The sequence below is a fragment of the Narcine bancroftii genome, chromosome 2 (assembly GCF_036971445.1).
Source record: "Narcine bancroftii isolate sNarBan1 chromosome 2, sNarBan1.hap1, whole genome shotgun sequence".
Classification (NCBI taxonomy): domain Eukaryota; kingdom Metazoa; phylum Chordata; class Chondrichthyes; order Torpediniformes; family Narcinidae; genus Narcine; species Narcine bancroftii.
Genome location: NC_091470.1, coordinates 54388764 through 54411235, shown reverse-complemented (window position 1 = coordinate 54411235; position 22472 = coordinate 54388764). Strand labels below are relative to the sequence as shown.

Genomic DNA, 22472 nt, shown 5'->3' with positions numbered 1-22472 from the left:
TTCCCCACTCAGCCCCACTCTCCTTATATCCTGTGGTGCCCTGGCTAATCAAGAACCTTTCAATCTCTGCCTTAAATACACCTAAAAGCTTGGTCTCCACAACCGCCTGTGGCATCAGGTTCCAATGATTCACCACACTCTACTAAGAATTTCTCCGTATCTTCTAAGTGGACTCCCATCAATCCCGAAGTTGTGCTTTTGTGTCCTAGACTCTCCCACTATGGGAAACAACCTTTCTTCATCTATTTTTCCCCATGCCTTTCAACATTCAAAATGTTTCAATGAGCACCTCCTTCCTTCTCCTAAATTTCAAAGGTTATAGGCCTAGTGCCATCAAACATTCCTCATATGATAACTCTTTCATTCCCGGAACCATCCTTGTGAATCTCCTCTGAATTTCTCTAATACCAGCACATCTTTTCTGAAATAAGGAACCCAAAATTGAATCGAGGTGGCATGGTTTGCATCGAGGTTAGCTCAATGCTGTTACAGCACCACTGATCAATGATGAATCTTGCATTGTCTGTAAGGAGTTTGTACGTTCTTCCTGTGTCTGTGTGAGTTTTCCCCAGGGCCCCAGTTTCCGTCAACGTTCAAAATGTACTGGGGGTTGTAGATCAATTGGGTGTGATTGGGAGCTCGGACTTGTGGGCGAAATGGCCTGTTACTTTGCTGTATGTCTAAATTTAAATTTAAAACTGCTCACAATACTCCAAGTGCGGTCTCACCTCTGCCTTATATAAAGCCTCAACATCATATCCCTGCTCTTGTGTTCAAAGTTCAGATTTATGGTCAGAGTACAAACGTGACATCAGATACAACCCTGAAATCCTTTTTCCCGCAAGCAAGGCAGAATTACCACTCATCAGTCATGCAAAAACTCTACTCAAAAGATACATTGACAAAAGAGAGAAATGCAAACCAAAAAAGAGCAAATAATCTCTGCAATACAGATAATAAATATTCAATAATAAATAATAAGCAAAGTAAGAGTCCTTTAAATGAGTAAGAATTAAAACACGAAAGTCTGCAGACAATGTGGTTGAAGTAAAAACAAAATGATGGAGAAACTCAGCAGGTCAAACAGTATACTTTATATATAGCAAAAATTAAAAAGAATATAACGACATTTCGGGCTTGAGCCCTTCATCGGATATGGAAAAATGTCGACAGACGTCTGAACAAAAGAGTGGGGTGGGGTAAGGTGTGATCACAAAAGCAGGAGGTGATGTGGAGAAAGGAGGGAGAGGACAGCAGTGATCAAAGGGAGGAGGGATGGCGAGGTGAATAGGGGGGGGGGGGGGGAGGAGAGCAGGTTAGCAGAAACTGGAAAAATTGATGTTAATGCCATCTGACTGGAGAGGCCCAGATAGAAAATCAGGTGATGTGCCTCCAATTTGCAGGTGGTCTGGGGTGGGTAGTACATAAGGCCATGGATAGAAATGTGAGTATGGGAGTGTGACACAGAACTGAAATGGTTGGCTACTGGGAGGTCTCTGTCACTGTTGCAGACAGAGCAAAGGTGCTCAGTGAAGTGATCTCCCAATCTGCACCCAATCTCTTCAATGTCGAGAAAGCCACAAAGGGAGCACTGGATGCAGTCAATCAGTCCTGCAGATACACAAGTGAAGTATTGCTTCATTTAAAAGGCCTGTTTAGGGCCCCGGACTGTGGTGAGTGAGGAGGTATGGATGAATATGTGGCACCTCCTGTGGCCACAGGAGAAAGTGCCAAGGTGGGGGAATTGTGGGGAGGGATGAGTGCACGAGGGAGCCATAGATTTATTTAAATTTAATCCTCAAATGAGTCTCTGATTGAGTTTGTGTTTAGGAGTCTGATTTGCATTGCATTTTAATTTAGTTTTCTCTCTAATCTTCTGGGTTGTTCCAACATTTCTCTCTTGGTTTTGGGTTCAGTAACATTTTTCACATGCATCTCGCAGCTCTGCATGTGCCTTTGTTTTCTGTCAAACCACTCTGATTACTGTTAACCAGACAGCTCTGTAAACATCAGCATTGCCTGGACAACCTTGCTCCACCATATCTGAAATATTATCTGCATTATTCACCACTGCACATCACTCACCAACCTCTCCAACTTAAAACCAGCTTGATTTTTTTATTTCCCACTACTAATAGTGTTCTGGATTGGTGATTGCAAATCAAAAGCAAAAGAATACCAGTTAAAGGAAGTCTGAATCATATGGAAAAACAGGTAATGCCTGTCTGAGGGTCACTGGAAGTGGTGGGAAGGAATGTTGGGTGGCTAAGAAAGCATAAAATATATTTTGATTTCTTGGTGAGCCATAAAAAATAAAAGCAGTGTATTGCATGCAAGGGCACTCTAAACAAAGGGTCATCTTGGTCTGTGTAACATGGTGTATTTACATGGTGCATTTTTTTTTATTAAGGAAGTAGAACCTGAAATTACAAATGAATGATATTGTTACACAATAAGAATTTGTGAAGTGGACGTAGAAATTCATAATGAAAATATCTCCATAAGAAGAATGGTTAACAGCTCTTGGCCTGCATTTGATGGAATTTTGGAGAATGAAGGAGAGCCTCATTGAAACATTTTGAATATTGAAAGTTGTGGACAGTGTAGAGGTAAAAAGGTTGTTTCCCATGGTGGGAGAGTCAAGGACAAGAGGCCACAATTTCAGGACTGAAGGGTGTCCATTGAGAACAGATGCGGAGGAATTTCCTTAGCCAGAAGGTGGTGAATTTGTGGCCACAGTTGGTTGTGGAGGCCAAGTCATTTGGTTTATTTCAGGCATAGGTTCTTGATTAGGTAAGGCATCAAAGGTTATGAGGAGAAGGCCAGGGAGTGGGGCTGAGTGGGAAAATGGTGGGGCAAACTCGATGAGCTGAATAGCCTATTTCTGCTCCTCTGTCTTATTAATTGGGACCGATAATACACAAGAATCTGACATAAATAACCTCCCATTACCAATCGTGATTCACTTGAAAGTACACATGGCATTTGACTGTCTTTGTTATCCAAGTTCAGCTTGTGACTATGTAGCTGGAATAGGAAACTAAATTTTATTAATTGAATTGCTGAATAAAGCAGCAAAGCTATATTGCATGTTCTGCCATTATTTCTTCTCCATCTGCATCAATCTCCATTCTTCAACATTATTTTAATCTTGAGGCTGGTGGAATCTCCTTGCATTACCAGTACTTTGAATTACTGTGGATAGCTCAATTTTACCACTCAGCAGCAGTCTGAGTGGTGTTCAAATTTAGAGGCTGCTTCTGCTCGACAAAATGCTTCCAACACTACATGGCTTGGCCACAGCATCATTGAAGCGTAAAGCAAGGAGATTATCAGTAATAGGTCAATGTTAGTTTTTATTACCCTGGCATGAGACTAAAATGTTTCAGCAGGTCATGGCTGTAGGGAAGTAAGTATCAGATGCTGGGTGAATCCATGCTTCAAGCTGTAGGATTTAATTTAGTACAGTGCTGCACATTGATTATAAATGGACGAATGAATACTTAATATTATCTGTTTGTGTTGAGTCTCAGAGCTACAATTTAACACCAGCTCTGTGAAGTAAATTTCCACCAGCAATGGAAATTTACTAAGGCAATGTTATATTTTTATTTTAAAACATTTATATTTATTAGTAACTACTAATAATATAACACATTAGCCAAATCAAGACCAACTATGTGTGTGTGTGTGTGAGATACCCAAACCATTATAGCTTGGGCACAATTCTGAAAAGTTATTTCAAAGTTCAGTGTTGGAAATCCATTGTCGAAACGCAGACTTTAAAACTGATGCACAGAAGGAATCATGAAGGAGATGGGAGAGACTGGCCTGGACAGCTGAAAACTCACAAATCCTTGTCAAGTTTCTTCCAGAGAAATATCCTTTCGTATGAACTCCATTTTTCCTTGCATAGGGGAAACAAAATGTGTGACTTCATGATGTTTCAAAAACCCAGGTACGGGTCAATCAAAATGACCTTTCCTTGGGTCACAGTGGGGTTCAATAATTCCCCTGACAGGGAGAATCAGCTGAATTGTCCATTATTACAGAGTCATTCCAGCTCTGATGGTCGCTGGTCATAAAGTGTGGTTCCTTCAGTGTTCTGCAAACAGGATTCTCTCACCACTTGTGTCCCTGGAAAAAAACACCCAATGTCCCTTCTCTTCTCCAAAGTAGCAAATTTGGTTACAGCCTGTACAAGTTGTTGCCACCCAGTCTCTCCAAAGCTGTGAATGGTTGTAGCCTGTACTAGTCCTTAAAGTGATACTTACACCACATGAAATGGGAGCTTGTAATAAATGGTTCTAATTTCAAGAACAGTGTACAACCCTATTTTTAAGAACCCACGTTTGACAATAATGGTTGGCACCAGATAGCTTGGCTTCACATTGCAGTTGGCATACTTCTTGAAGGGCTTATTTCGAACTGGACCACAAAAACAGATGCCAACAGAAAACAAAGTTATAGTATTCTGTGCATTGAACACAGATATTTCTGAAACTAATTCTACAACCACTGTATTAAAACTTTAGTGGTTGCTAAGTTGATGATAATGATAGTTCAGAATCAGAATTTATTGTCACGAAATTTGGTGTTTTATGGCAGCATCATAGCGCAAACATTCATATTATAACCACCTTACAACAATTAATAAAAAGCACGGAAAGTAAGGCAGTGTCTTTGGTTCATCGATTATTCAGGAATCTGATGGCAGCGGGGAAGAAGCTGTCCTTGTGCCACTGAGGGCTCGTCTTTAGGCTCCTGTCCTTTTTCTCGATGGTAGCAGAGTGAAGAGGGAATGGCCTGGGTTTTGGGGGTCTTTGAGGATAGAGGCTACTTTTTTTAAGATACCGCCTCTTGTAAATGTCCTTGATGGAGTGAAGGGTGGGTCTGTGATTTCACAGGGCGAGCTAATAACACTGGAGTTTTTTCTTGTCCTGAGAGCTGTGATGCAACCAGCGTGTAGAGGTTTTTGGAGTCTTCGGTGACATACTGAATCTCCTCAGACACCTCACAAAGTATAGCCGTTGACGGGCCTTCTTCGTGATTGCATCAACATGGAGGCTCCAGGACAGATCCTCAGAGATGTTGACACCCAGGAATTTGAAGTTTACAATTGCGGCAAAGCAATTTGTAAGAGAGATGATATATTTCACTTTCAATTGTTTAAAAATCTATAAAATACCTCTGCAGTGCATGTATTACAATTGAGATATATTTTGCATATCATCTAGGTCTGTGCATTTGTTTGTAGAATTTCTGCTAAGCATCAAAATTCCTTAAGAAGACTCAAAAAGTTTTCATATATGCCAGATAGAACAGATGTTATACCCCTAAAGGTTCACAGACACAATGTGAAGCAAGTTAATGGCCAAACTGTGAGTATTAAGTGTAGCATGAAGAGAATGGGGCCAGTTTTCCTGTAATTTAAAGTCAGAAAAGTATGATCTTGCATACAGGCAGCTGGTTCTTGGTCTTGATGCTTTGGAATTTCTGAGCAGTCAACATAATGTCTAATCTGTAAAAGGTGGGGTCAAAAGGAGTCATTGAAATGAGGAGGGGAGAGATCTCCTTGCCCTCCCTGCTGAGGGATATCTCCTCTTCCTTCATTTCAACAGATCCAGCAACTTACAGGCTACTGCCCAACTGAAGCCTTAAAGTTGAGGGCAGTTAAAGATTTTTCAGGTTCATCAGATAGGTGTGTGGCGGCTTCACTTGCTCGACTTCCAATCTATTTGGTGTTTTAAATGCGCACACCTTAACAATGAAGAAACCATTGCAGCTTGGCTGGCAGCTTTGGGGAACACCTGTGCACAATCTTCAAGGACAACCCTGAGCTCTCTGATCCCTGCCACTTTAATTTGCTACCGCATTCCCATCCTGACCTGCTGAACTGCTATAAAGAGGCAAGGTTAAGGAATTGCACCTCATTTCTGTCATTTTTGGACTCTATCACATTTTCTGACCTTCCATAACTCGTTTTCCCTGTCTCTGTCAGAACTAGGCATGTTTGTTGTAAGTCTTTTATCTTTGGTATTGGGTTTTTTTCCCCACTGATTGAGCAGGTATTTGCCACGTATTTTTGTCATCCTTCAATTCCCCAGGAACAACCCAACCCCAATCTATCACAAAAGTCCCTTTTGCCCTTCTGTCATTCCCTCCAACTTAAAACTCTCTTTTGTTTTCCGCTTTGCAGATGAAGGATCGTTATTCTTTCCACCCATGCTGAGTTGGCCAGTATTCTCTGGTGAAACAGCCAGAGAGCCTGGAAGCTGGCATGGATTGTGCATTTTAGGATCAGTCCACTGATTGGCTTGACCAAATCTTAGCACCAGGGGTGGACTGTGAGAATGGAGGGTGTTCAGTAATGTGACTCCAGTAGATGAATATCCCTGAGTTGAGGAGTAATGTGTAATGTTCTATAAATTAATAAATTGCAAAAATACTACATTAATACTTATTTTTTCCTGAGAAATTTGAAGCATAACTTTTTGTGCCAATTTTATGTTCTTTTGCACTGTTAGATTTTTACTAATGCTTTATTTTTTGATCTCTGTTGTTTCAGTTTCCTGAATGTGGCTTCTATGGGATGTATGACAAAATTCTCTTGTTCCGTCATGAACCTAACTCAGAAAACATCTTACAGTTAGTGAAGGCTGCTTCTGATATTCAAGAAGGAGATTTAATTGAAGTTGTCCTGTCAGGTAACCTATAACATGGATTCATCTTTTCTTTGTCATAATATAATGTCAATACAACTTGATTTGAATCTGATCAACATGCATCGATTCATGATCTTTACTCACAACTTTTATTTTAATGCCAGTGTTGGTGGAAGTTACCTTATTGAAAGATGCAATGGAAGGGCTCCGCATTAATGATCAGGTGGCATTAGTGGATAAATTGTTTTTGAGGAAATGCAATTGAAATCTGCATAACTTCACAAGATCATGGTAATTATAATTCAGTTTAGTCTCATTCCGAGGTTATTGTCATTTACATAAATACAAGGCATAGATGTAATGAAGTTCTTGCTTGATTCAGCTACACAAATATAGGCACATAAAACACACCAACAAACAAGGATAAATTAAATTAACACAATGCACTCTGGGGAAAAAAGATAACATATAAAAGGATAAATGTTCACAGTAGCAGGAGTGCAAAAAAAGTGCTGTTTCAATAATGCTGATGGATCTTTGGTTCATTTGGAGTAGTGACTTTTAGCCCCTTTTATACTGCCAACCCACTAAGTAGGTGAGTGAATGATCCGTATTGAAATACCAGATGGGGTATTCACACTGGATCATGAAATCCTGGGTTCATGCGTTCTTTAACAATGCGGAGCTAAGGGGGGGCCCAACCTCCAGTGGTGATGTCCTGAGTGATGTATTACGTATGCGCAGGGCAGTGAGAATAAAGCACACATGTACACAATGTATAAAGGAGCATGGGGGAAAAAAGCGCACAATTTGGTAAGACATACGCGAACAATGTTTACAAAGCATAGGAAAATCTACTGCAGTGAGCCCATTCACATTGGAGCAGTGTCAAAACAACTCGACTCTTATTCAACCTCCTGGGGTGTATCAGTCCCAGGTTGATTTGTACCCCACCCCTGTTGGGTATGGTGTGTTTGCACTAGCAGGTGAACTGCTAAATTCCCAGGTTCAATCCACATTCATCTGGCAGTGTGAAACAGATAGAGTAGTATGGGGAAGTTCAGGAGACTGATGGCTGTTGGATTAAAAAATTGTTCTTGAACCTGGAGGTAAAAGACTTCAAGACTTTACCTGATGAAATTGTGACCAGGGTGAATGTGATCCTTTATGATGTTGGTTGCTTCACATTCCTTCATCAATTTTTTTTTAAACCAAAATTAAACTTTATTCACAATAAATTATTTACAAAAGGAAAACCCTCTGGATAGATCCAAGTTCCCTCTTTGGTAGAATCCAACTCTTTTGTAAAGGGTTTTCCCTACAAACTTTTTCTCGTATCTCCTTATGTTTACTCATTGTTTCCAACTCTTCGGCCAATTTTTGAATCATTCCTGGGTTATTTTACTGAATCCCTGCAGCATTTTAGATTTATTTTAATTTGAAGTTTCTTCCCTGTTGTTATCGGACTCGTGAATGGGCCTCTCGTGAGTAAAATGATGTTGCCCTTGCACCGCTTGAATTTGAACTTTTCCTCTGGAGCGTAAACTTTGCACTGTTGTTTTATTTGTTCTACATGTCATGCCAAAGTGTGAGTTGACTTGCCTGGAAAACACGCAAAACCAACATTTTTCACTGTATCTCACTACATGCGACAAGAAACAGCAATTGGATTGAAAAATTATTAAACTAATTTTGGAAGTACAGCATTTCCAGAAGCCATTTCTTCAAAGAAGTGAAGGGAGATTGATCGGGCGGAATCTTTCCTTTCTGAATCCAGGCTGACTTCTGTTTGTGTTACGTCTAGAATATTCATTTTCCACGATGAATGCTCACATTGTCGTTTTCATTGTTATTCATTTCTGTTTCCTATTTACTGTATTTCCTTGGTTTCTCTTTTCTTCATTGATATTTATTACTTTTGTTGTTGCTATCTGTTCCTCCTATCATCTGGTTCTTGCCAGGTCATGAGGTTAATGCATTGAAACATGCCCACAACAATTATCTTAATGGATGAAATTATAGCTGCCTCATAGTGTAAGTAAGGACTCCTTTGAGGCCGATTGTAGAATCCAATTGTATTTGTCTCTCTCTTGGGAACACGGATTCATGTTGAACAGTCATTTGCAGAGAACCCTTCCCTTTGGCCAAAGTCTTACTGTTGCTTCGATAATTGTCATTAAGGGATTGAAGCTGTTCATTTTCACCTTTGTTCTCTTTAATAGAATTCTCAGTGAGAATTTTTGTCATGGGGACGGTTGTACTGCAGACTGACAAGGTATGGTTGCTACATGCACACCACAGGCATTCTTGTTCTTGCATCAAACTGACAATGTTTTCCAAATGGTGAGGTGGATTTCTAACAGAATGCACAGTTGAATGGAAGAGGTCATACAGGATGTAAACAGGAGCAACTAACTTTGAGCCTGTAAGATGTTTTTCAGTGTTGTCAAGCCATTTGAGTAGCTGCCAAGCTTGGCTCTGCAATTGCTCATTAGGCACGAAATTAGAACTTCTGACTTGAACCTGCATCCTTTAAATTGTTTAGCTAACAGGCTGGAAGTATAAAGGAAATTAATTTCCCTTACTTATTGAGTGAAGAATTTATATCTGAAAAATAGGCCTTGAATTTTATACAAAAAAACTGGAGGAACTCAACAGGTCTTGTAGTGACCATAAGAGGTAAAGATGTATCAGAATCAGAATTTATTGTTATGAACAAGTCATGAAATTTGATGTTTTGTGGCAGAATTATAATGCAAACATTCATATTATAACCATCTTACGACATAACTATAAAAAAAAGTGCATTAAAAGTAAGGTATTGTCTTTGGTTCATTGATTATTCAGGAATCTGATGGCATTGCGGAAGAAGCTGTCCTTTAGTGCTCATCTATAGGCTCCTGTACCTTTTTCCCTATGGTAGCAGAGTGAAGAGGGCATGGCCTGAGTCATGGGGGTCTTGGAGGATAGAGGCTACTTTTTTTAAGACACTGCCTCGTGTAGATGTCCTCGGTGGAGTGAAGTGTGGTGGCTGTGATGTTGCAGACTGAGTTAATAATACTCTGGAGTTTCTTGTCCTGTGAGTTGCCACCTCCATTCCAGGCACTGATGCAGCCAGCCAGAATGCTCTCCACAATACACCTGTAGAAGTTTACGAAAGTTTTTGGTGACATACTGAATCTCCTCAGACACCTCACAAATTATAGCTGCTGGTGAGCCTTCTTTGTGATTGCATCAACATGTAACTGATGTTTTAGGCCTGAGCCCTTCTTCAAGATACAATCACTGCAATCACAGTGTCTGCAGACTTTCATGTTTCATTTGAATTTTATATATCTAAGCTGCTGAGTTCTGCAATACATTCAATGTTGAACCTTCGAGATTTAGATTTTTGAAGTCTTTGATGAATGACATGCTGTGATCTAAGCAAAACTTAAGCAGTGATTAATTTTTACATCAAAATTAGACATTGAATATCTATTATTTTATCTGCCATTAATATTTTTGACACAAAATAATGTTTACAAATGTAGTGCATTTTCTTTGGGTGTATAATGACTTGAATGTTGAAGATATCGTCAACATTAATTTGGATAACAATGTTTCAAATGATGCCTGTTAATAATCTCCTGTTAATAATCTGAAGACTGGCATTTTATCAGAATTCATTAAAGAGAAAATACAAAAGAGCAGTGTCCTCTGCAATTTCTTGGGTATGGAACTTGCATTGGGTAGAGAGAATAACACACACACAGCCTTGCAAATTTTCATTCATTTAAATTAGTGAATTCAACATCTGTGCAGTTGAATCTGATGTAGTTAAATTGCTTAATGGCCTGTGCAAATATCTCCTGAGCTATCAGACCATGCCTGCAATAAATAGTGGCAAATCTTCTCTTCTGTTCATATTTGCTTTTGCACTCTCAAGAGCAATGAAGCCTCAAATATTAAAGGGCCATGCTTATTTAAGATAGTGTGGCTATGGAATCATAGTGGACGTGATGAAATAACCACACAAGGCGTTTTTAGAGTGAATCAAGCAGATTCATTCTTCATAACCCGTGCAACCTTTTAAAAGCCCGAATCACACACCCTACACACGCTGGCCGGTTTGATGCCTTCTGTGAGTTGTAGTGCTGCCATAGTGCCGCTACAATAGCAAATATGACATGCATGCATTTTATATAATTTTATACTGATAAGAAATACTGATTTCCTACTGACAATTTTTTTGAGGAGTATGAAAATATTCTACTTTTACTAATAATCTGTATCTTCTTAGAAGACTGTAATGTTCTTCAACTTCATTCTATATCTCAGGCAATCATAAAGTTGTAACTTTTTTTTCAACCATGCGTGGGCTTTGGTATAGACAAGAAATCTGCTGATCCTGGGGTCTAGACCAGCAGTGAAATGTGCAGAAGAAACAATAGGTCACAGAGCGTCTATAAGAAGCAAAAGTCAGTTGAAAGTCAGGCAGACCCCTGGATGAGGTGGGGAGGGGTGTGCATGGAGAAGGTGGTGCACAGCTAACAGGTGATAGGTGGATACAGGTTGAAGGTGGAAGGAGCTTGAGAAGTGATGGGCAAGAAGGCACAGGGTGAAGAGAGATAGCTGTCTGTTAGGAGAAGGGCTGAGGAGTTAGAGGAAGGGTGACAGAGGGAGTAGGGAAAGAGAGATTGGGGAAGGTGTTCACATAAATTGAAGGTCAACATTGATGTGAAACAAGAAAGTCTGCAGATCCTGTGATTGTAGAAAATACACAAAAGTGCTGGAGAAACCCAGCAGATCCTGGTGTCCATTGAAGGCAAAGATACATGAGCAACATTTTGGGTCTGAGCCTTTCATCAGGTATGAGCAAAAATGCTATATGCTGGGCCCAGCCATCACTGAGAATGGGGATTTTCTTGATATTTAAATTTTACTATGTTACTTACCTTCCTATACGTCCTTGTCAAAAATCATCAAACCTCACTTGATCCTATGGTATTTTTACTGGGTTATATTAAGAAATTGAGTTTGGAATTAAAATTAGATAAAGTCTCAAATTGCTTTTTTGAGATTGGCTTTAGCTGTGGCTAGAAAATGTTTGGCAATTACTTGGAAAAATGAAACTGATTTGAGTATTCAACGATAGCATTTGGAAATGAGGTCTTGCATTGCATTGGAAAAGATGACTTATAATTTATGTAATAATTATTCTTTGTTTGTTAAAATTTGGAGCTCGTATATGAGATATATGAGATTGAATTTGTAATAGGTTATTTCCCCCCACAAATTGATAGAGTTGCCCCAAACCATGGCAATAATTGTAGGTTGTTATGTTAGTTGATCTCCTCCTCTACTCTATTTTCTTCTTTCTTTCTTTGGAGTAGTTTAGAGGGGGGGGAGGTTGGGGGGGGGTTATATTGGATAAAATATTATGTATTTACTCATATTTTTATTGTATGATTTAATATGATCAATAAATAAAATTTTCCCCAAAAAAATCAAACCTCAGTTTTGAAATTTTTGATTGTCTAATAGAATATGCATCCAATAATTTATCAGGAGATGCAGGATGATTGGACGTAAGTATTGCCTCTGTGCTTCCAGCATTAATGCTTGATTTGGGGAAACAAAAAAAGTTTGTTTTGGCAATAGACAGAGAATGTCACTGTCACAGAACCAAGGAGGAGAATGGGCAGACAATCAGGAATTTGCATTTGGAGAACAGCCTTGGTCCAAACATGGATATAAGAGCTGTACTTTTGATGAGAACAAGTGCTATTGTCAGAATCCAGCATATCAAGTGTGATATCATGGGGATCTGATAAAACTGATAAATATTGAAGGGAAAACATTCCAGTGGTTGGAGTCATACATTGTGCAAGTGAAGATGGTTGTGATGTTGTTCCCAGGACTCTTGCAGGAGTTTCTCAGGACTATATTGCAGGCCCAAGCAAGTTAAGTTGTGTCATTAATAATGGACAAATAGTGAAGATGCATTCTGTAATTATATTTTCATTCATTTTTAAGTAAGTTTCAGGATAACTTGCTTTCACTTGTTTTTGTGTTGTAAGTGTCTAATGAGGTCAGTGTAGGAAACCAGCAGGCTCCCACGGATGGGGAAAGAGGTGGTAAATGGGGTGTGTGCTTATGCAGGGGACTTCTGTGTGCTCCTCAACACTGTCTCAACTGTACCTTCTCCAATTTTAAATAGGCATGGACCAGGAGACTGTAGGCAGCTGGGCGCAACTGTGTATGCAAAAACACACCGAAGTGCTGGAGGAACTCGGCAGTCTTTCAGCGAATAGAGGAGGCCAAGATGCAGCATATTACCGATGCTCCCCTTTTTCAAGGAATAAGCAGTATGAGCCAAAGACAGGAAATCTCAGAATACAGACAGTGCCGGCTGGGGGAGAAATCCAGACCAACAAAAGGTGTTAATTAGATATGATGAGGGGAGAGGTGAGAATTGATTGTCTGTGTGAAAGGAGACAAGTAAAAAAGAGAGAGAAACAGAGCTGGAGGAAGGTGACAGGGGAAGAGCTGGGGGGAGGGGGGTGGTTTTTAATAAAAGTCAAAGATCGATATTAATGCCATCTGGTTGGAAGTGCTCCGTCAGAAGTTGAGGTGGTGTTCTTCCAATTTGTGGGTGGTTTTGGTCTGGATGTGCATGAGACAACATGGGAAAACATGTCAGCAAAGGAATGGGATGGGAAATTGAAGTGGGTGGCCAGTGGGAGATCCACCCTATAGCAGTGGACAGAGTCGAGCTGCTCACCAAAGCAATCTCCATGTCTGCAACCAGTTTCTCCGATGCAGAGAAGAACACAACAGGAGCCTCAGATGTAGTAGCTGACCCCTGCAGATTCACAAATGAAATGTTGCTTTACTTGGAAGGACAGATTGGGGCCCCGAATGCTGATGAGGGAGGAGGTGTGGGTGCATGTGAGCATCTCCTGTGGTCAAGGAGTAGGTACTCCTTGGGGAGGGAGAAATGAACAAGGGTCATGGAGGGAGCAGTCCCTGAAAATGGCAGAGAGAGGAGGAGAGGGAAATAGGTGTTTAGTGATGGAAATGGCAGAGGAGGATTGAATTGGAAAGGGTTGTGGCTGTCATGTGACAGCACTGTCCCCTACCTAGTCAGAGGACACACCAGCTGTCAATCAGTGTTTAGTTCCACCCCACCCATTAATCCACACCTTGCTGTTGGTGCCGTGTAAATTACCTGGACAGCACTCTCCAGCCTACCTGTACTTGGTTTTGGGCCATTGGCTGTTGTAATTAGATTAACTCTGCTGGCACCGAGCTGTTTGACCCTTTTAAATGATCTGGGCTGGATCCTCTAGCATTATAAAGGACCATGCTTTCCTTTGCTCTCTCTCTCTTGACTCCTCGTGGCCCTTGAGTATCACCTTCTGTATTGGGTTGGGGTGAGTCCCGAGGCCAGTTAGTTAGAGCTGTTTCCATACAGGTCAAAGGGTGGGGGCCACGAAGCGTTACCTTGATCTGATTGTTTACTGTATGTGTGCTTGTGCCATTCCTAAGCTTTGTCGGTTTTCTTTCATTACCCACAGTACATATTCACCCCCTTGTGAACTGTTTGTTTAAGTTAATTTAGCTTTAGATTCCATTGTTTCTTTTGCATCTCCTGAGAATAAACTTTGTACTTCGATCTCGGTCTGGTTTTAACGTGTGGGATCTATGCGAACCTTCACATAACAAGTATGTGTTGCAGGTGGAGGATGGTGGGATGGTCGGTGAGGACAAGAGGAATCCAGTCCTTGTGTGTGAGGGCGTTTGGGGCAAGGGCAAATGTGCGGGTAATGGAAGATATGTGTGTGAGTGACAAGTTGATGGTGGGAGAGGGAAAGCCATGTTGTTTGAAGACTGTGTATGTGTTGTATTTCTTCAAGGAAGTCTTTAAGCACCTCCTTTCATCTTTCTCTTTGTTCATCCGGTAATCTCTTCCCATGAGAGTAACTGGGGCCTGGAAGAGCTCACTGACATTTTGAAATCTTACAAATGAATTTTGTAAGATCTTGCAGAAATGACATTAATGCTACCTTTCCAGTGCCTTTTAGGTGCACGCTGAAGGTAGTTAGGTCTCAGAAGCATAGACATGATCTGGCGAGATCCCATTTAGAATATTGTGTGCAGATTTAGTCTTCCTAAAGAGAAAAATGTGCTAATGATGGAGGAAATACAAGAGAAGTTCACTGGACTGCACTGATTCCTGAAGCAATGGATGTGACCTAAGAGGAAAGATTAAGCAGACTGAGCTGATACTGTCTGGAATTCACAAGAATATGAAATGATCTCACTGAAGCAAACACCATTTTATGGGACTTGAAAAATATCTGAACACCTGAATTTTATTTCCATTGGCTGTGGTACATAGAACCAGGATCACAATCTCAAAATAATATTTCTCATGAATACACCCAGTTACCTCGACTCCACACCTCTCTTGGACACAGAATTTCTTTGAGTCTTTACCCCTGGGATGAAGAAATTTCTCACTTTTGTAGAGAATCATTTGATATGGTGTTGGGGCAGAGAAATGGAACTGTATTAAAAGATCATCTGTGGCGTTATTGAATGGCGGACTAGATGTCCCGGCCCGAACAGCCTACTCGAGCTTTTTTGCTTTGTTCTTTATCTTTTCATGTGGGGTGTAAATGTTGCTGCCAAGATCAGCACTTTACCGTCCTTAAGATGATAGTAGTGAGCACTTGACTAGCTGTTTTGACAGGATAGTCTCCTTGTTTGAGGATGGACACATTTCCTCTGAAGTTAGTACAGCATGGATTCACCAGGTTAATTCATGGAGTGAATAGTTTATTCTAGGAGGAGATTGCCCCATTTTCACTTGAGTCTAGAAGAAGTTGATTTAAGAAACCACCAAGTATTAAAAAAGTGACTAGCACCACTGACCAAGATTCATCAAACTCTGAAATGGACACCATGGAATTGTTTTGTTTGAGCAGATATCAAGAGACTGTTTGCTCAGTCCAGGGAATGTGGTAAGATATGTCACTGAGAACTGCGGTCTCTGTACTACAGGCTTCTGTCAGAAATTAATCTTATCTTTTTGTAATGTGGTTATATTCTGCTGTGCTGATTTTAATGCTAAAACAGTTTAGCTCAAAATATAGTCAGGAATTCCTGTGCATGGTTTGCTAGTACCACACTTGCAATTTTGTGAACTCTGAGATTAACGATGGTGCAGTTTAATACAAGGATGGATGCGGGAAGGGGTGGGAGGGATATCATTAAAACATTCTGAATGTTGAAGGAGCTAGATGGAGTAGACGTGTAGCAGAGGTTTCCAATAGCGGGGAGTCTAGGACCAGAGGGCACAGCCTCAGAATAAAAAGATGTCCCTTTCAATGAGAGATTTCTTCAGCCAGAGAGGTGGTGAATCTGTAAATCTGTGATGTCTGTGGAGGCCAAGTCATTGGGTAGATTTAAAGCAGAGTTTGATAGGTTCTTGATCAGTAAGAGTTTCAAAGTTTAGAGGGCGAAAGAGGTTAAGAGGTCGAAAGAGGTTAAGAGGGCGAAAGAGGTTAAGAGGGCGAAAGAGGTTAAGAGGTCGAAAGAGGTTAAGAGGGCGAAAGAGGTTAAGAGGGCGAAAGAGGTTAAGAGGGCGAAAGAGGTTAAGAGGGCGAAAGAGGTTAAGAGGGCGAAAGAGGTTAAGAGGGCGAAAGAGGTTAAGAGGGCGAAAGAGGTTAAGAGGGCGAAAGAGGTTAAGAGGGCGAAAGAGGTTAAGAGGGCGAAAGAGGTTAAGAGGGCGAAAGAGGTTAAGAGGGCGAAAGAGGTTAAGAGGGCGAAAGAGGTTAAGAGGGCGAAAGAGGTTAAGAGGGCGAAAGAGGTTAAGAGGGCGAAAGAGGTTAAGAGGGCGAAAGAGGTTAAGAGGGCGAAAGAGGTTAAGAGGGAAAATACATTTGCCATGATTTGAATAGCCGAGCAGACTCGACGGGCTGAATTGCCTCATTCTGTTTCTTTTTATGGTCTTGTTACTCAGGATTCAATTTGAAATTATGACCCTGAAAATATTTTTTTTAACTGTAGCTAGGGTAAGTATTTAACTTGGTCAGTAATGGTAAGAAAAGTGCAGAGAACAAAACAAAGGACTCTACATCACTTTTGTTGACCTCACCAAAGCCTTCGACACCGTGAGCAGGAAAGGGCTTTGGCAAATACTAGAGCGCATCGGATGTCCCCCAAAGTTCCTCAACATGATTATCCAACTGCACGAAAACCAACAAGGTCGGGTCAGATACAGCAATGAGCTCTCTGAACCCTTCTCCATTAACAATGGCGTGAAGCAAGGCTGTGTTCTCGCACCAACCCTCTTTTCAATCTTCTTCAGCATGATGCTGAACCAAGCCATGAAAGACCTCAATAATGAAGATGCTGTTTACATCCAGAACCTCACAGATGGCAGTCTCTTCAATCTGAGGCGCCTGCAAGCTCACACCAAGACACAAGAGAAACTTGTCCGTGAACTACTCTTTGCAGACGATGCCGCTTTAGTTGCCCATTCAGAGCCAGCTCTTCAGCGCTTGATGTCCTGTTTTGTGGAAACTGCCAAAATGTTTGGCCTGGAAGTCAGCCTGAAGAAAACTGAGGTCCTCCATCAGCCAGCTCCCCACCATGACTGCCAGCCCCCCCACATCTCCATCGGGCACACAAAACTCAAAACGGTCAACCAGTTTACCTATCTCGACTGCACCATTTCATCAGATGCAAGGATCGACAATGAGATAGACAACAGACTCGCCAAGGCAAATAGCGCCTTTGGAAGACTACACAAAAGAGTCTGGAAAAACAACCAATTGAAAAACCTCACAAAGATAAGCGTATACAGAGCCATTGTCATACCCACGCTCCTGTTCAGCTCCGAATTATGGGTCCTCTACCGGCATCACCTACGGCTCCTAGAACGCTTCCACCAGCGTTGTCTCCGCTCCATCCTCAACATCCATTGGAGCGCTTTCATCCCTAACGTCGAAGTACTCGAGATGGCAGAGATCGACAGCATCGAGTCCACGCTGCTGAAGATCCAGCTGCGCTGGGTGGGTCACATCTCCAGAATGGAGGACCATCGCCTTCCCAAGATCGTGTTATATGGCGAGCTCTCCACTGGCCACCGTGACAGAGGTGCACCAAAGAAAAGGTACAAGGACTGCCTAAAGAAATCTCTTGGTGCCTGCCACATTGACCACCGCCAGTGGGCTGATATCGCCTCAAACCGTGCATCTTGGCGCCTCACAGTTTGGCGGGCAGCAACCTCCTTTGAAGAAGACCGCAGAGCCCACCTCACTGACAAAAGGCAAAGGAGGAAAAACCCCAACAAACCAATTTTCCCCTGCAGCCGCTGCAACCGTGTCTGCCTGTCCCGCATCGGACTTGTCAGCCACAAACGAGCCTGCAGCTGACGTGGACTTTTACCCCCTCCATAAATCTTCGTCCGCGAAGCCAAGCCAAAGAAAAAAAAAAATGGTATTTAAAATAACTTCACAAAATTTAAGATGCAACTTGAAGTCATTGTTTCATTTAAACTGGGGATTTTAAGTTTTCTGTATTAAATTTGGGTTTTCAGTCATTTTCAAGTGTATGTTTGACTAAAAGTGAAATCTAAAGTGAAAGATCCCAGTGTGATTGGGGAACTTAACAAATAAATGCTTTACAGACTGTTTTAAGTTGTGAAAAATAGGTATACTGTGGTGTGATTTTTTTTTCCAAATGCAACGATGACTCTTAAAACATGCAATTAAGTGAAAGCCTTCACATGAAGAGAATTTGCTTGTTAGTGTTGTTGAAGTAATTACAAACACTGGCACTGTAGCTCCTGGGATGAGAGCTGTCCCGATTAATCAACACATTGTTGGCTATCATTTTGTGTAATTGAGGTTTTCAGGGTTAGGAATGCAAGAAATAATTCTGTTCAATGAGTCTCTGTTTACATCAAAAAACACCAGTAAAGTGGAGCGTAACCACAACTCATCTAAGAATGGTCTGATTCTGTTTGGGTATTACAACAAACAGATTTGTCCATTATTCTTTATTTAAAAAAAAAGGACGGGAATAAAATAGGCAAAAACAAATTAAAGTTCAAAATCTATTAGACACTGAGTAGACTCTGTACGTTGCACAGCAACACAGTTTCCTCACATCCTTCAGCCAATTCAGCCTTTTAATTAGATCACGCTGATTTCAACTCTTATTTATACTTCTTTTTCTGCATGCCTTGATAACATTTATGAAGCAAATATCTATTCATTTTAATCTTGAAAGTTTCAATTGACCAAGAACACACAGCACTTTAGGAGGCCAATGTCAGATTTTACAACATATTTAGTGGAAAATGGTGCTTAGTTTCACCCTTAAATGGCTTTACTTGAAAATTATGTCTTCCTGCTCCAAATTCTTGAATCAATCAAAGTTCATATTTATTTTAAAGATTTTTGCTCATAATAAACTGTAGCCTCATCAAAGAGGACCTACAAGCCAAGCTGCTTTCCTTCACATATAATTCTTTAGGGCTTGGTGTAGGTGGTTAGTTGATGCCGCAGCTTTTCTACACCTTTCTTGTGATTTAATGCTAGATCTCCTATGCAGCCTGTCCAAGACTCTCTTACCCATTGTAGCAATTCCTCACAAACTTTAATCTGTCAAATAACACAAAATTCATGGAAATGAGCTCAAATGGGAATCTAAGTGGTAATCCAATTGTATACTTTTTAGGAGTTGTATGATGTTGCAATTTAAATATTGTAGTTTGAGAGATTCATTTGTGGTTTCCAGGGATGTTTTACGAATGCCTGTAATAGTAGGCATGTAGCTGTTGGCCCAGCAAATGCAGACTCTAGGAGCATGTGGTGGGCTGTTTAAAATTCTACTCTGCCTTATTCCATCTTACATTCACACATAGAATGTCTGTTTATAGTAAAACTCTGATAAAATCTGAATTTTCAAGAATCCTGATCATTTAGCATTTCTGTATGTTGATCCCTTTAACACCCTGGGTTCACTGGAAAAGTGTACAGTAAAAGTCCAAAAATCCAGATGCCAGAGATCCAGATCACTTTGAGAATCTGGGCACTAAAACCTTTTGGATTTAGTGGCTTTTTGTTTGTGTGCAAGTGTTATGATGCACAGTGGTAGCAAACAATGATGCTTAATGCAGGTAATCTTAACACAAAGAAATTAATTTGTATACAGAACGCTTCCGATTATCCAAAAGCCACCTTACTGAAATTACCAATTATCTACGAAAATTGTTGGTTGTGACATGATGTAACAACTTGAAAAAGAGTTGATTTTTTTAAACTTGCTGTGCTCAAGTGCAACTCTGACGCACTGTTAGGGTCATTTTGAATCCAACGGAGCTCTCATGTACTCAAGGGAAGAATTAAACTTTATTTCATCCTTTAAAACCTTCCCTATTCTTTGTTGTTGCTTTAACTGCTGGATGCTGGTGCTACTGGGCAGGGCTCAGATCAGGGACCTCGGGCACCCGGCAGGTTCCGCCACAGTGGTGGGGAGGAGTCGGGGATCTGAGTGGGGACCTCAGGCTCCTGGCCAGGTTCCGCCATGGAGGTGGGGAGGGGATCTTGGGTGCCTGGGCAGGTACTACAACAGCAGTGGGGAGGTGTCAGGGATCTGAGCAGGGACCTTGGGCACCAAGGCAGGCTCTGCGATGGGGAGGTGTCGGGGATCCAAGAGGGGACATCAGGTGCCTCTGCAGTGATGGTTGGGAGGTGTCGGGGATCTGAGTGGGGATCTTGAGCTCCCGGGAAGGCTCTGTGATGGTCCTGGGGAGGTGTTGGGGATCCAAATGGGGATCTCTGGTGCCTGGACGGGATTGGCGATGGTAGTGGGGAGGTGTCGGAATCAGTGATGGCCGATACAGATATTCTGCTGCTTAAACTGGGCTGTAGATCAGATATTCAGAAAATGCAGTTAACCGATATACGTCCAGTTCTGAGTATTTTGGAAAATTGGAAATGTACTGTAGTGTATTTTCCTTTTACAATGTTTATTGTTAAACATATTTTCAAGCGTCAAATGCTCTTTTTTTTGTAATGAAATTTTTTATGTTTACATTTTTGTGAAGTGTTGACTTTATTTTTCTTTAAAACTACACATTTTGATAAATGAAGCATGCTGTATTTACTAATGAATAAAATATCAAAGTTGACCTGCTCATCTTTTCTTTTTCCTCCTTAAATTTGAATTTTAAAAGTACTGTCCAAAAATCCAGACTGACCCTATCTCCGAGCAGTCTGGAGTTTAGGATTTTTACTATATTATAATGTTCTGCAACATTTAATTAAAAAAAGGAATTAAATTGTGTTTGGGTAGCAACAGGAGTAATTTCCAGTAATTCTGAAAATCTGCAGGTCCAGACCAGCAGAAACTGATCTCCAGTTATCCTGGATCTCCTTAGCTTCGGACTATGACCTCACTTTGTCAAGCTCATTTGGTAGCTGGTGTCCCATGGCTGTTCCACATTAAAACAAGGCATGCATGCTTTGACTCTTCAGAACCTGAATGAAAGCATGACATCTTCAACCATAAGGGATTTGTCCAATGAAGAAATAAAATGAGCCTTAATCTGCCATTTTGGAAATTAGAAATGTTCTTGAGGTCTACACTTAGCTGATAAAATTGGATTGCATGCATAAGCAAATATTTGGTTATGGTGACATGTCATCATCATATAGCTAAATCAGGCCAAGAACAACTTTGGAAGGAGCGCTGAACCATCACAATCATTGCCGTAGAGGTATGGTCAAGTTTGTGCCAGACAGCAATCACCCATTTTATTTTTACTCTAATCCTGCTCTAACCCATGTTATTCCTGTCAATTTCTCCCAAATGCTGCACTCATTCACACACCACAGGCAATTTCTGATCATCTACATTTTTGGGACGTGGGAAGAGACGAAAGCACTCTGAGGAAATGCATGGTCACTGAGGGAGAATAGAAACCAAGTAAACAAAGGCAGAGGTCAAGGTCAGGATCGAACCTAAGTTGCTGAAACTGTGGGCAGCAGCTCTACTCACTATGCCACCTTCTGAGCTGCTCTGATCTTGATCTGCTGGACCTTGTAATGTCTTGAAAGGTTTACTCCTGATTGCATTTAAACATTTCAAACCAAGAACTTTCCAACAATTGATATCACAGATTGATAAAAGATCCACAAATGCTGTATTGTTTTTTGTGTCTCAGTTCACGCGTGAATGAAATAATAGCACGTGGCCCCATCGCTTTCTTTACTTCAGAAACTGATTTGTTTTTGGCTGGTTAAATAGAATCAAAGACCGAGCATAAGAGGGATGTTGGGCAAAGCATTTCCTGACCATCTCTTGGTTTCCCAGTTTTGAAGACACTAGCAATCTTTGTGTACTGCTAAGCCTTTGGAATTTTTACAGAGATGATGTTTGTGATGAGAGATGATGTCCACTCTCATTCACGGGCTTTTGAAAAGCCTCAGGAATTCTGGAATGCTTCTGCCTTCCTGTTTGAGTATTTGCAGAACTCCATCAACCATCCTTAACCAGAATGGATTCTGATGCTGCTGTGGAACCATCTTCAATTAACCCCTGCAAGGCTTCATTGGTTTGAAAGATTACATGGGTGAATAGTGTGGCAGAACTGTTGGGAGTGACCTTTAATAAGAAAAAGTACTTTCTCAGGATCAGGGAGGGTAACAAAATGAGGCTTTGAGGCTTGAGCACTCTCCTTCCTTCTTGACTATGTGCTGCATCCACCAATTTGAGGACTGTATTTAGTTACTTCAAGTCGTT

At 41.0% G+C, this 22472-nt stretch overlaps 1 protein-coding gene across 3 annotated transcripts in view; it reads left to right on the top strand.

Annotated features, from left to right (window-relative positions):
• Positions 1 to 22472, top strand: part of prkd1 (protein kinase D1) — a 265779-nt gene that overhangs the window by 96082 nt on the left and 147225 nt on the right. For all 3 annotated transcript variants that reach the window (XR_011351249.1, XM_069916697.1, XM_069916698.1), the window contains exon 2: positions 6569 to 6707. Coding sequence is in view for 2 of the 3 variants with exons in the window: in XM_069916697.1 (XP_069772798.1) it covers positions 6569 to 6707 (139 nt within the window). In the remaining variant the exon portion in view is untranslated. The remainder of the gene's footprint in view (positions 1 to 6568; positions 6708 to 22472) is intronic.